Source organism: Oreochromis niloticus, linkage group LG12 (genome assembly GCF_001858045.2).
Source record: "Oreochromis niloticus isolate F11D_XX linkage group LG12, O_niloticus_UMD_NMBU, whole genome shotgun sequence".
Classification (NCBI taxonomy): Eukaryota; Metazoa; Chordata; class Actinopteri; order Cichliformes; family Cichlidae; genus Oreochromis; species Oreochromis niloticus.
In genome coordinates, this window is record NC_031977.2 from 30,920,806 (window position 1) to 30,934,735 (window position 13,930).

The 13,930-nt window shown below is 39.6% G+C and overlaps 1 protein-coding gene across 39 annotated transcripts in view; it reads right to left on the reverse strand.

Annotated features, from left to right (window-relative positions):
* The window catches only part of camk2b1 (calcium/calmodulin-dependent protein kinase (CaM kinase) II beta 1), an 80,150-nt gene extending 66,220 nt beyond the window's left edge, over nucleotides 1-13,930 (reverse strand). For 21 of the 39 annotated variants that reach the window (XM_025912035.1, XM_025912036.1, XM_025912034.1 and 18 more), the window contains exons 1-2: nucleotides 13,622-13,928; nucleotides 4,868-4,962 (exon numbers count right to left, since the gene is read on the reverse strand). In XM_025912035.1, the coding sequence (XP_025767820.1) occupies nucleotides 4,868-4,962; nucleotides 13,622-13,683 (157 nt within the window). In that variant the 5' untranslated portion in view covers nucleotides 13,684-13,928. Of the gene's footprint in view, nucleotides 1-4,867; nucleotides 4,963-13,621 lie in introns of all 39 variants that reach the window. The other 18 variants (XM_025912032.1, XM_025912030.1, XM_025912029.1 and 15 more) reach the window with 2 other exon arrangements.

Sequence of the window (13,930 nt, forward strand, 5' to 3'; positions counted from 1 at the left end):
AAAGACCTGAACATGTAAATAATGGGTGAAAATACCTCCATATAAACAGGGTGTGAATTGACAGAAAAAGCACCAACACATCTTTAATTATTTACATTTGTAATTGCAGCCACAGTGATTTGATTTCACACTTGGGTTTAGAGCTGGGCGATAGAACGATAACGATATGTATTGCGAAATAACTTTTTCTCGATAGAAAAATTAAACTATTGCGATAGGCCTCATCTCTCTTGTCCTCTTAAAAAAAAAAAAAAAAAAAAAAAAAGAACAGCCAATCCAAATTAAGTAGCGCAGAGCCGAACCAATCACAGCCGCAGCGTCACGTCACGTGACTTGTTACGTACAGCACAAGCGCCAAGGCGCACATGTGTATTTGTTTTTGCAGCCGTGCAGCCTGGGTAATGAAGGAAATGAGTTTGCCGACTAGAGAAAAATCAACCGAGAGCGTGAGCGAAGGTTACCGAAGAAAAAACAGATGATGGTTCCAATGCCGGGGAGCTTGTCGAACGGAAAGGCCACAGAAGTTCCGTAGTGTGAAGGTATTTCGGCTATTTCAAGTCTGACAAAAAACAGAGTAGCGCGCACTGTAAATTGTGCTGAAAGCAAGTCTGGAAATACAATAAAGCGGTGCATGCTCAATCTCTGACTGAAAGCGCTAATTCGCCATTCGGCTTTTGTCAGACTAAAGTCACTGTTCTCAGTTTATTTGATATTGACAAAAGTTAGTCAATTTTGTCTGTTCTTCTGTAAAACGACCTAAGATTTATTTTTAGAATTAAAATTTTGTTTCTAAGTGGAATTGACAATTTAGTAGTCTGTTTTGTTTGTTCTATTTTGAAACTTAAACGCTTTAGCGGCTGCCTTTTGTGTAGTTTGCAATATTTGCCTTTATTTATCTGAAACTGAAGTCTCATGTTCCTTAAGTACATCTGCCCTGTTGAACTTATTATGGGAAATAAATATTTTAATTAAAACAAGCTGCTAATTATTTCACATTTTACTTGTGAGCAACGGCACATTTAAATCTTACAAATATAGTTATTTGGCTTATATCGTGATATATATCGTTATCGCCTGAAATGAGAAAAACATATCGTGATATGAAAAAATCTTATATCGCCCAGCTCTACTTGGGTTTAAGCCTCATCACTTTAGTTGACTATATCTGTCCTGGTTATTTGACATTGACACAAAGCTCACTGGCCAAAACCAGGTCAGATCACTTCTACTGCATTGCAGGTGAACATCAAACCCCACACACATACAAAGGCACACCTGTATATAGACACACACTCCCACACAGACACACAAGCTCTACTCTATCATGATATAATTACATGGCCATACAGGAACCTCTGGCATCCACTGTCCAGAGATCATTGCCAATAAACAAGTCCTATGATTGGCTGGAAACCTTGCTCAGCAGACCTGCCCTATATTTCCTGTTGACATGTGTTGGATTGGCATTAACCGTTTGTCGGCTGGAAAAGGGAACGGCAGGGCGGGGTGGTGGGAAGATGTAATGAGAAGCCTGGCTACTACTCTATTCATAAATATGAATGTTTAGTATGTGAACCAAGTGTTATGACTACAACAACCAACAAATTTTGACACTTTTTTGTTGTAACTAATAGTTTATTGATAGAGTTCACTGTTCAGTTGACTGCCTGCATCACAGACACTGCTTCTCTGCTGCGGCTGTCTGAATATCTGCCCGTGTGTGTGTCTGAGAGAAAGAGAGGGAGAGTCAGATGAGAGTCCCGTGCTAAAGGCATGTAGGCGTACAGGCGCATGGCCCTCAGCTGCCAAATGCCTGGGGTGCCTTCGCTCTGATGACCCCACCCTCCCCGCAGCTACCATCTCCATCTGCCGATCCTAAACAAACGCTCCTCTTAAGTTGTTGCAACCAGGGCTGTAAACTCACCGACCCTACCTGCTGCCTGAGAAATATTACAACATCAAAAAAGGCCTAAACCAAATCCCACTTCTAAAGTAGAGCAGCAAGCCATCAGGGCTGCCATAAAGCGTGGCTGCAGCAGCAGCCCATGTCACATAGGTCATGGAGCTATAAAAAGGACTTGGAGTAGGAGTAGTATGCAGCAGCTCTGCTGGCTCTAGGCCTGCTATTTCACAGAACATGGCTCATCCATTAGTAAGGAGCGCAGCACAGGCCTCGCACACCGCTCAGTCAGGTCAGATCAGTCGCCCTATCAAATGTTGAAGCAGAGAGATTACGCTGTGCCTCCGAAATATGGTGGAAAGCAGCTGCACTCCCCGATAAAGCAGCTGGAGCGAAATTATGCAGAAGTCCATAGCATTACCTATAGGAAGTGTATTTATAGTCTGTGTGTCTGTGTATGTGTTACTTTAAGTCTCATTAAACCAATCTCTAGAATTAACTGCTAGCCTCTTGAAGTTAATAGAGGCCGGATAATCAAGGATGGGTTTAATCTCATTAAATGCTGCACAATGCAATAAAAGGGAGGCAAAAAATGTGATACAATTACTGCGAAGAATAACGTGACACCACAATAAGAACAATGTTTTTTGCAGTCCACTCCTTCTATTTTTTATAGAAACTTACATTTTTATAAAAAGCTTTTCTGCAAAGTTTAATATTAAACTACATTTTCGTTACGGCTTATGATGAAAGAAAGATAAATGCAGACGCTCAGATCATATACCCTCTACCACCCTCATAATGTTTGAAATCAGAAACACATTTGTATTTTCACTGCACAAAATGTTATGAGTTATGAGTGACAGTAGCAATGCTCATTTGTGTCTGATGCCTGCTGTAGCTGGAAATAGTATGCTGAAATACAATCCTAAAAGTGCATTACAACATCATCTCATTTATTTATTACACTGCACTGTTTCCAAGTGTCTGCATAGTAAAGGAGATGAACACACATGAGTTTAACCTGATTATATAAACATTCAAGTCTAATATTTTCAAACATTATTATTGAATTTTGTACCCAGGAGCCTGACCTTTAAGACGCTCCCGTTTCATCACATAATCATGAACACACAAAGCATAATGTTTTTAAATTGTCTTCATACGGCACTGATATTTTAACAATGGTTTGGTAAGAAAATTATTACCTACACACTGACAAGCCGAACTGAGGGTAACAGTTGAGAGAGAAGGCAGATAAGGACAGACATTTCAAGATCAAGCCCTCTGCTTCATGCCTGTTAAAATGCCTTTTCTACCACACTCAACATTTTAACACACAATCCGTTTGTGAGCGTATGTCAAGGCAGGGTAACAGTCAAGTGACAGTGTGGTGCCACCTGGCAGGGCCACGGCAGTGGGTCTCCAGTTACGAGGCTGCAAGGGCAGCAGGAGATTTACACTGGGCAAGTGGTGGTGTAAATTGCCACGGCGACCACAGTGGTGCTCGACTGGCTTTGGTGGCAAAGGCATTTAGCCTTGGCTTTGGCTTAAGTCATTACTGGCTGAGTAGCATGTGACACTAATTATGGTGGTTACACAGTCTATGTTATTCAGAAGAAACAAAATCCCAATATATAGAAAAACCTTTTCACTTTACATTATTATACAAGCCAGTATTTGAAGACTGACTGATTTATTGGTACACCCATATTATCCTGCAACACATGCAGCAGAATATGAATTGCAGCTAAACAACTAAACAAGATGGTTTCAAGAAAAGTAGTGTGTATAGGATTGGTTGCTAGCTAGTGTGTGAAACACATTGCTGAGAACTGAATAATAATAGCTGATATAGAGAAGCTGGGTTCTAAATACATCACATTCTAAGCATCTGACATTTTCAACAAGATTTTTTTTTAAGACACTGAAGAGGAAGGAACTTTATTCTATTACACTATGAAATAACATGGGAGGACTGGTGCCTTTATAATATTCACATCTTACCTTTTGCTGAATGTTTTAATGGACTAAATATTTCAATCAACTCATTTAAGAGAAAATCAAGCACAGCATTAGTTCAAGCAGGCTGAAGCAGATCAGCTGACTTCAGTGGCAGCCACTGGCTCAGTGATATGAGCTTCTTTAGGTTCCCCACAGTTGCTGCACATCTGCACGCCACTTTGCAAATCACCTCCATTGCATCTCCTACTTTCACTGTGCATCTGATTTACACAGTATATGTGTTATTAGTGATGCCTGCGCTGTTCTCTGCTGTGCTGAGTGTTACTTCGCTGCCCGCCTTTGCTTTTCACATTTGCATGTAGAAGGGCAGGAAGATCCCAGAATAGAGCATACAGCTAAATAGAAATTACTGCAGCTGGAAATAGCTTCGACTTTAATGGTCCTGACTGATTTACGTTGCACTCTTTGGACTTTGAATGATTTAAAGGCAATTACTGCTACGATCTTTCCTGCAGTCATATATAGGGCATATGAACAATACCATATAATTTGTTCTCCAGGGGTTCCTCAACACAACTCAGAAACAGGGTAGTGTAAAAGGTGAACCAGTGTTGAGCAAACCTACTGTATGACTGTCACATCACCATACCAATGCTGTTTCTACTGCTGCTAGGACTTTTCCAGCTTCCTCCATTTCTAATAACAGACATGAATGTAATTAAAAGATTGTCCTATGGAGTGGCATCTGAGAAGGAAACCAAATTTTGCTGCTACATTTTGCTTATATAACTGTCTACACTACAGGTGGGGGTGGTAACCACTGGGACAGAGAAGCTATGAACAAATTATTCATTTCTGAATGGTTGCAAAATGTACTTTTAGCTCATGAATTAACAGTTAAATATAGCAACAGTGGTGTTGTTTGAGATCACACTCCCGTGGAAGCTGTGATTCAATACAACTGGATGTATGTGATATAACACTGAAATGAGTTGTGCTTACCTCTTGCAGATAACTTTTTGGTGTTGATTATTTTAGCAGCATACTCCTGTCCTGTGCACAGCTTAACACATCTGCGCACCACTGAAAATGCTCCCCTGGAAAACAGAAAAAAAACAAACATTGACTAACACTTCATGCACTGCTATCATAGGACAACTCTATCAGGAAAAAATAACTAGCAGCTGAAACACTTGATTTCTTCATCATAAAATAACAAGTTAGGACCATTCCTCTCTTGCTTCTTGAGTGGTTATGGACCTTGGACAATAATGAGTATGGTGAAGGTTTTGCTGAGTGAACAAATTTGCACACAACTTTGCAGAATGAGCATTTTTCAGACTCAGAACATAACAGAACTGATAACACTTCTCATGTTCACTGTGGATACATTAAAACACTTTGCTGCTTAGTTAATAAGATCCTGTGAGACATCCAGTCAGGATACAAGTAATGTGAACACATGTGGGATGTCAGAAAGGTAAATTGGTAAGATGTAAGAGCTAAACTGGGCTCTCAAACACATTAGCTGTACAGTCACACAGCCCATATTATCAGCCAACGCTAGCCCATCACGGATTTATCAATATCCATATTATGTTGTTTGATACGTATGAATATGATTTTCTTCTTGTCAGGACATAAAGCTTAAAATTTGTTTCACTTACAACCGTGTTTTCCACTGTCTTGTACCTGGAGCCCATAGAGACCTGCTGGTGTAGTTTTGATGACAAAATGTTTTCTTATTCCTGTGTGATATATGTTTTATTTCTTTATTTTGTAATGTACCAAATGTTTTCAGTGGGTGACAGGTCTGGACTATGGACAGGTCTCTTGCTTAAATTGTGACATTTAAGCATGATGTCTTTGCACCTTACGTTTTGTAGCTTTGTTACAAATATTGTCAGTCTTACTTTAATCCAAAATTAATAAATAAATAGCAAAAAGTAAACAAGCAGAATATTCCCCCCAAAACTAATGATAATACATTTTAAAAATGAGAGAGATAGAGTGAAAAAGTCGCCCCAATATCTGAATGTTTTTCACTGTGCTGTCACAGATGTTTAGAAATGTTTTTTTTCCTTTAGACCCACCAGTATAACTTAACACACTATATATATTTGACATACCAGATTCAAAAGTTCAGTATTGTTTAGGCACGTTTAGTCAAACACAAAATCAAATCATAATACCGAACTGTATTGTGTTATTGTAGGGTCTGTACCTTATAATATAAAGTGCCTTTAGGCAACTGTTGTTGTGATTTGGTGTTATATAAATCAAATTAAACTGAATGAAAACTGAACTACTGCTAACTCATCTAAACCTTCATTTTAGTGTCCAAAGCCAAATTTTGCTATTACAGCTATGCATTTCTGCAAAATATAACCATTAATTTCAATAAACGCTCAACCAAAACCAAATGTTTGAATATTCTTATACAAACCAAGGCTGGACAAGACTTCATAGTCCTGTCCAGCCTTGGTTTTGATTTAGCTGGGTGTGAAACAGTCTGATGTTGAATGGTGCCACTAGTCTGCCTTCACACTGGGATAGTTACAGACAGGCAACAAGGTCAGTGCCAAATAGTGCTGGGCGATGTGACGATATATATCGTGTGAACGATAGAAAAGTGTCTATCGTGCCATTTGTCTTCTATCGTTTCTAACCCAAATTTTATAAATTATTACATAAAATATATAATTAACCCTTTACAACCGGTCGGAGCAGGCACGCTCCGTTTTGCCTAACTATTTTTAAATCCCTGTAGAACTGGAACCACGTAAGGTAGCGCAATATTTTTTTTGCATATGAAACCGGAGGAGTTGTACTTACATCTTATGCCATTAGCTTGCCCTAGGTCACGGTTTCCTTCCACATATAGCTTTGCAAAAATTGCATAAGAAGCACTTGCAGCAACAAAAACATAATATTCCAGAAAGATCCTTTGCCGATGTTCATAACACGTCCTACGTTGGCATATACGTCAGCGCGAACTATCGCATGTCCGCCATTACCTGCCCAAAACCGGAAGTGACGTCATTTTCGCGAAAGGGCCTTATAAGCCTATGTTGGTGTTTTTAAAAGTCATGTTTGACTTTATGCTTTTCTGTATCGTTTCTGGGATGCTTAGAAGTCAAATTACACTGTGGGAAATAGTTTATTTTGATGCATTATAATATTTATTTTCATTTTTCCTGTAGTATATAACAATTTGTGTATCTCAAAAATAAAACTATGAAGACACTCAAAATAAATTTCTCGTGGTTGGAAACTATTTTGTGCAACTTTTTTGTATTTACAGTTTTGAGGGATAAGCCTCTTAAATTTTTCTAACTAGAAATATATGTAAAAAAACCAAAAACGATTATCAATTTTTTTGTAGTTTATTGCACATAATTTTTTTGCAATTTATGTAGTTACCATGAACTTAATGCATACATGTTATTAAAATTTGGGCTATAATGGTTGTATTGATGTATGGAAACTTGAAATGCTCCCACAAATGGCACTACAGCATGTAAAAACATAAAGATAAGCTCTGGCGGACTTGGTTCTATGGTAGGTCTTAAAGGGTTAAATAGCCTGTGGCAAATATATTAGTGTTGTCTTCTCACTATACATGCTCTTAACTTCATGCAAGAGAAAATAAAGTATAAAAAAATGATATTTTTTGCAAAGAAACTCCGTCTTGTGGTTTGCGACATGGTGCTGCTGTACGTGCACCCGGATTTGCGACATACTTTACGGTAAGTCAAAACAAAGACTGCACCCTCTCCACTCGCTGTTTACAGACTGCGTACTTTCCAGATGAGCACAGGTCAGGTGGTATATCGTGATATATATCGTTATCGTGATATAAAATGATTCATATCGTGATAAATATTTTTTCCATATCGCCCAGCACTAGTGCCAAAGGTGAAGGCCAGCTGACCTGACACTGGGGTAAACGTCTATATAAAGGCATAAACTCTGTAGAATACAAAGGGCATTTGGTCACTTTTTCAACAACAAGCTGAAGTGCATTTAATCCCCCAACGTCAAGGTCATTACTGTCCAGTCAGAATCCTGATAAAGAATCAACTCGCCTGTCTCAAGCATCATAAGATCCAAAAGCAAGAAACTCACTAGTCACACACACAAACAAACACATATGCTGCTGACACCAAACTCCACAGCTGTGCTTGGAAAGTTCATACTCCATGAGGTACGTATCTAACGTCTGGGCTAAATACGCTTTAACACACATAGACGGTTAAATGGGGTAACAGGTCATGAATCACAACTGTGGTCTGACATCCAGAAAGTTGACATGGAGAGATTTAAACATGCCTAAAACTATTTTTGAGGGAAAAACACTGGTGCCTTCAGAAGTGAAGGGTTTTGTAACTGGATAAGTCTGAGCTTCTGGTATTCTGTTACAGTCTCCTTCTGATGTGGAAGAATTAAATACTGTGTGATGTGTAAATCTATACTCTAAGGCTTCAAGCCTAACTGAGACAAACAACAAAAAATGTGTTTAAAAAGTCTTCAAAAGCCTTTCTGCTGTTACAGATTTCTTTTTAGCAGCTGTGCAGCAGAAGGACAAACACAAGCTACACTCAAGCCTGTGCGATTGTTCACATTATTGTTCTTCAAGCTGTTTAGCTTGTTATTTGTGTTCTAATTGAGATGAATTTGACCAATTTAAGCAATGTGCATTACGTCTGTGCAAGAACAAACATATATAACATTATCTAACCAGGAGCCAGTGTTCAGCACACCTCAATCGGTGCTGTGGTGTTTCTATTAAAACAAACCTGGCAATATTTGGAACAAACGGGCTAAGCACACTAAAGCAAAAGGACCGAGCTTAAATGTCACAAGTCCTGCTAAGAAAGTGACACCAGCAGAGAGCGAGCACACAATCATTAGCTCTCCTCAGATGTTGGATTAGTATTACAAAGTTCCAGTGAGTGTTACCGTAGGGATGCCAAGCCACTCACACCCGCACCCATTCCTCCAAGCTTTATGTGCCTGGGTGAATAATAAGATAGGCCTACAGAAAAAAGATAGTTTTTGCATACCAGGGGGTGCAGCTTAGACCCTCATACACCGAGAGCTTCAAAGCCGGTAGTTTCTGGTAGAAGTTGAAATTTATCCCAACACAGCGAAGCCAATGCATTTGATAAGTTACAGTTTTTGGGGTTTTTTTTAATCAACAGCCGGGACCATAGAATGAAATCTCATAGGGCTCGGGAGATATTGGAGCTACGCTGGCATAATGATGCCTGCGAACAGTATTTATTACTTATGGGGATGAAAAGAGAATGGGAGGGATGCAGTGCTGTAAATTAGTCTGATCCCCGTGTCTTCTACAGCAGTCAGTCACATAGACGATGACTATGTCTATTTATGCTCGCTCAATAACAATAACCCACCAAGGAAACAGGACTTGAGCATATACACTCCCCCTCCTGTAAGTGAAGACTCTGAAGAATTCATAGATTGCACTTCACTATGGATGGCAGCCGTGGCTAGATTAGCTTCACAGCAGTTGCAGTGCATGAAATTGAAATGGCGACCTAGATTCATGATTTAAAAATATTCATATAAACTAATTACTAATTTACCTCTCTGATACAAGTCCCTGCATTAACTGTGCTTTGTAAAACCCATCATCACCGCAATGTGGTAATATACCAGATATGCTTTTTATCTAACTTTCTGTTTCTCATAATCAATCACAGATAACTGCCATCTCTTTTCAGCCAGTTTTAAGTTAGCAAGTAGTGAATGTAAATATTCAAAAACAAAGCTTCTAGTGACGCATCTTTTCAGTTCCTTTTATTAATCCTTCAATGAATCTTGACTTTTTCTTGACATATTTGCATATTAGGTGCGTATTTTACCAGCCTTTGAAGAGAGACATCAAACGAGCTGTCACAAACACCTGTTAACACTCCAAATGTACAAAATAGTACTATGCCGTCATGTTTAAAAAGTCTCTCAGCACCTATGAATAATCCTGCTATCTTTCCACAGGCCTGTAAATAATATAAATCTAAGACAACACTTAATAGTTTAAAAGAATACTTTAACATGGCTCGTGTTCCATTGTTTTTAAATAGATTAAAGATTCAAGCCAACAAAGTACAAGAAAAACATAATTTCCATGTTTATACATCATCACACAACAGCTAATAAAACTTCAAGAAAAATATCTGTCATATAATCTTTGGAACACGGAGGTGGATTACATTAGAGCAGGGACGTCAAACTCATTTTACATCGAGGGCCACATACAGCCCACTTTGATCGTAAGTGGGCCAGACCAGCGAAACTCCCCTTTCTGTCTGTGTAAAGAAGATTAAATAAACATTTATTCACTGAGAGATCTTAACATAAGAAAAAGAAGTGCAATTTCAACAGCACATCTCAATTTTTCAACATGATAAAAGAAATGCTGCTGTAGTAAATTAAAGAAATCTGTCAGCACCACTTAAATTAAAGAAATGCTGTTTTTTTTAACTATGGATCCATTGTAAAAAAAAAAATTATATGGTCAATAGTGGAAAAAAACAGGACCTTTTTGTCATGTAATTGTTTATCTATTATTTAATTACTTTGTGTAGTATGAGTGGTAGTAGGACAGGTCTTTATAAGTAGGAAAAGCTGTAAAACTGATCAAAATACAGTTAAAAATCCAAAATGTATGCCCTCCTTCACATTTCCCAAAACTGTAGACCAGATTAGAGTCTTTGTCCGACCAATTCTGGTCCTCGGGCCTTATGTTTGACGTCCCTGCACTAGGGTGTTTTCCAGTGTTTCTCAGTGACAGCATAGTTCAGTCTCTATTCCGTCAGAGCCGCAAAGCTAATACAACATTAACTGCACTTCACTCCAGATAACTTGGCTGCTTCTGTGTTCTCATTGAAGTTGTCATCCCTGTGGTGGCTGGATAAACAGCATTAGGCAAATCAAGCTAGCAGTACATAACGAGTGATATGAATGATAATCAAATAATGCCAGTAAAAGATGCATGACGGGCTGCAGCAACAAAGTAAACAATAGACACAGAAGGATGACTTGAAATTGTCCCCTTTAATCCTTTGCCCTGTGCCAAGTGTAGATCACCTACTGTAATGAAGACACCGAAAGTTTTGTTTGCCTCTATATTAATTTTTTTTATCTCTCATAATAATGATCAAATTGTGATTATTTAAAATGAGTACTGATTAACTAATTATCATGCATTTGCTGAACTCTGGAATCCCTGAAACAACCACCACCTCATTAGCTACACCTTAGTAGCACCAAATTGAATCCCTTCAGCCTACAGAACTGCCTTAATTCTTCGTGGCATAGATTAGACAAGGTGGTGGAAACAGTCCTCAGAGATTTTGGTCACGGTGGCATCACAGGTGGACATCAATGATGCAAATCCCCCGCTCCACCACATCCCAATGGAGCTATCTTGGATTCAGATCTGGTGGCTGTGGAGGCCATTTGACCACACTCAGCTCATCGTCACATTCAAGTAACCAGTTTGAGATGATCTGAGCTGCACTGACATGGTGCACCATCCTGCTGGAAGCAGCTGTCAGAAGATGGGTACACTGTCGTCCCAGAGTGATGGAAGTGGTCAGCAACAATACTCAGATAGCCTGTGGCATTTAAAGGATGCTCAGATGGTACTAAGGCGCCCAGAGTGTGCCAAGAAAATATCCCCCTGCTCCATTACACAATTACTGAACCGTTAATATGAGTCGGGATGGATCCATGCTTCCATGTTGTTTACACCAAATTCTAAACCTAACGTCTGAATGTTGCAAGAGAAACTGAGACTCATAAGACCAGCCAGCAGCTTTCCAGTCTTCTGTTGGCCAATTTTGATGAGGTTATGAACCGTAGCCTCAGTTTCCTCTTCTTAGCTGGTTAGACTGGAACTCTGTGTCTGCCCATCTACTTCAAGTCCAACATGTTGTGTGTTCCAAGGTTCAGAAGTTGTAACAAGCGGTCATTTGAGTTGCTGTTGCCTTTCTGTCAGCTCAAAGACGTTTGTTCATTCTCCTCTGACCTCGGGCATCAACAAAGCATTTTCATCCAGAGGAATCCCGTTCACTAGATATTTTCTCTTATTCGGACCACCCTCTGTAAACCCTAGAGATGACTTTGCCCAGTAGCTCAGCAGTTTTTTCCCCCAAACAGTGAAACCAGCCTGTTCTGTCACCAACAAACAAGCCACATTCAAAGTAACTTAAATCACCTTTCTTCTTCATGCTCATGCTCGGTTTCAACTTCAAGTGTAGTTCAAGTAGCTGCCATGTGATTGGCTGATTAAACATTTGGGTTAACAAGCAGGTGAACAAGTGTACCTAACAAAGTGGCTGATGTGTAGAATTTCAATGAAATACGAAAATATAACAAAATTTATACATAACAACTAAACTAAACATGCTTCTGGGAAGATGCAACAGCCACTGCTGGACAGGACAGGGTGTGCTGGATTTATAAATGACTAGAAAATGAGAGCATCGATGCAAAACATTTTTTTTTTTTTTTTTTTTTTTTAAATCACGCATAACTTGTTTTTTATAATTACAGGACACCACAACCATGACTTAAAATAACATTTAATAAACTGCCCAGCCCTTTTATGGGCTACACACTACACACCGTGTGTCATGTTCAAAGATTAGGTTCAGACATATTACATACCTATTCACATTTCTCCATCTGTTATTATACACAGAAGTATTTAGTTACACAAATAATGAAACAGTTTGAGTTCAGTTTCCGTATTTACTAATTTTAATTCCCTATGGTATCAGAACTTTCCACAACAACAATAATACCTAGAATATATTTTGCATATGCACTGCCATATGATTTTTTTTTGCTACAGTATGATAAAGTATGATTCCTATGGTTTTTACAGATAGGGCTTTTATCGGATTGATTTTTTTTTGCCTGCTGCTGCACTGCAGAATATCTTATCTGGTGTTATCTGCCACCATCGTGCTGCAAAAAAATGTCTTCTAGGGAAAAAAGGCTGTTTGTTCATATAAAGGTTAGTAAAGCTGTGCACACACACTTCAAACCAATGCAACAAAACAGGACAAAATGGTCTATCAAGATGCAGTCTTAAAGGGTTTTTTGGATCGGATATTTATTGCATAGCTTTGCAGAAGACAGGAATTTGATATTTGGTCATACCCGCAACTGTCATATGTGAAACCCTTAGTTTTTCTCTGTAAACTTTGACTCCCCGTCTTCGAAAAATAAAAAAAAGCGTGCAACTGCACTTTCCATAAACCGCAGATGTCTTCTTTTCATCTGTGGTTCAAATGGTTACACCACAGGACTCTGCTGACACCCCACGTTTCTCCGTGTTTCACCGTGAAACTAGCGAACCCGTCAAAAACATCGGCAACGTTTGTGCAAATATTGTTGCCTCTGACGTCCGTTTTTTCGTGATGATCAGGAAACAAACAAAACACTTGGTGAGCTTAAACAGAGGGGGGGGGCGTACTTTGAGAGCTGTCATCCCCGAAAAGGCGCACACACACACGCACGCGCGCCATCAGAGCGCGCACACGCTCAGCACTGCTGGCCTGCAGACTCGCTCAGCTCTGCACTGCACTGCCTGGAAACCTGCCCTCCTCCTACATTTCAACTACACTACACTTTCTAGCAGACAGCTGTGCCGCAAACATGCACAACTAAAATAATAAATACGTAAATTTTGACAGAGAAACAGCGACAGATACTCACTTCCCCAGCTCCTCGTACAGCTGATATTCATCTGTGAATCGCGTACAGGTTGTCGTGGCCATGTCTCTCCCCTGTCTCTCGCTTCTTCTTCTTCTTGTTAATGAACTCCGAAGATTAGCGGTTAGTTCGGGCTGAATGTGCGTAAAAAAAGTGCAGGTCCGCCCAGCAGCGAGACGGCCGGTGGAGCGGAGAAGTGCCTTTTAGGAGGCGCCGAGTGACGGAGGGTTTGATATAAAGAGTCGAGGCAGCCTGGGTGGGTGTTCACTCTTTCTCTCTTTCTCTCTCTGCACTATCTGACAGCTACCGCGC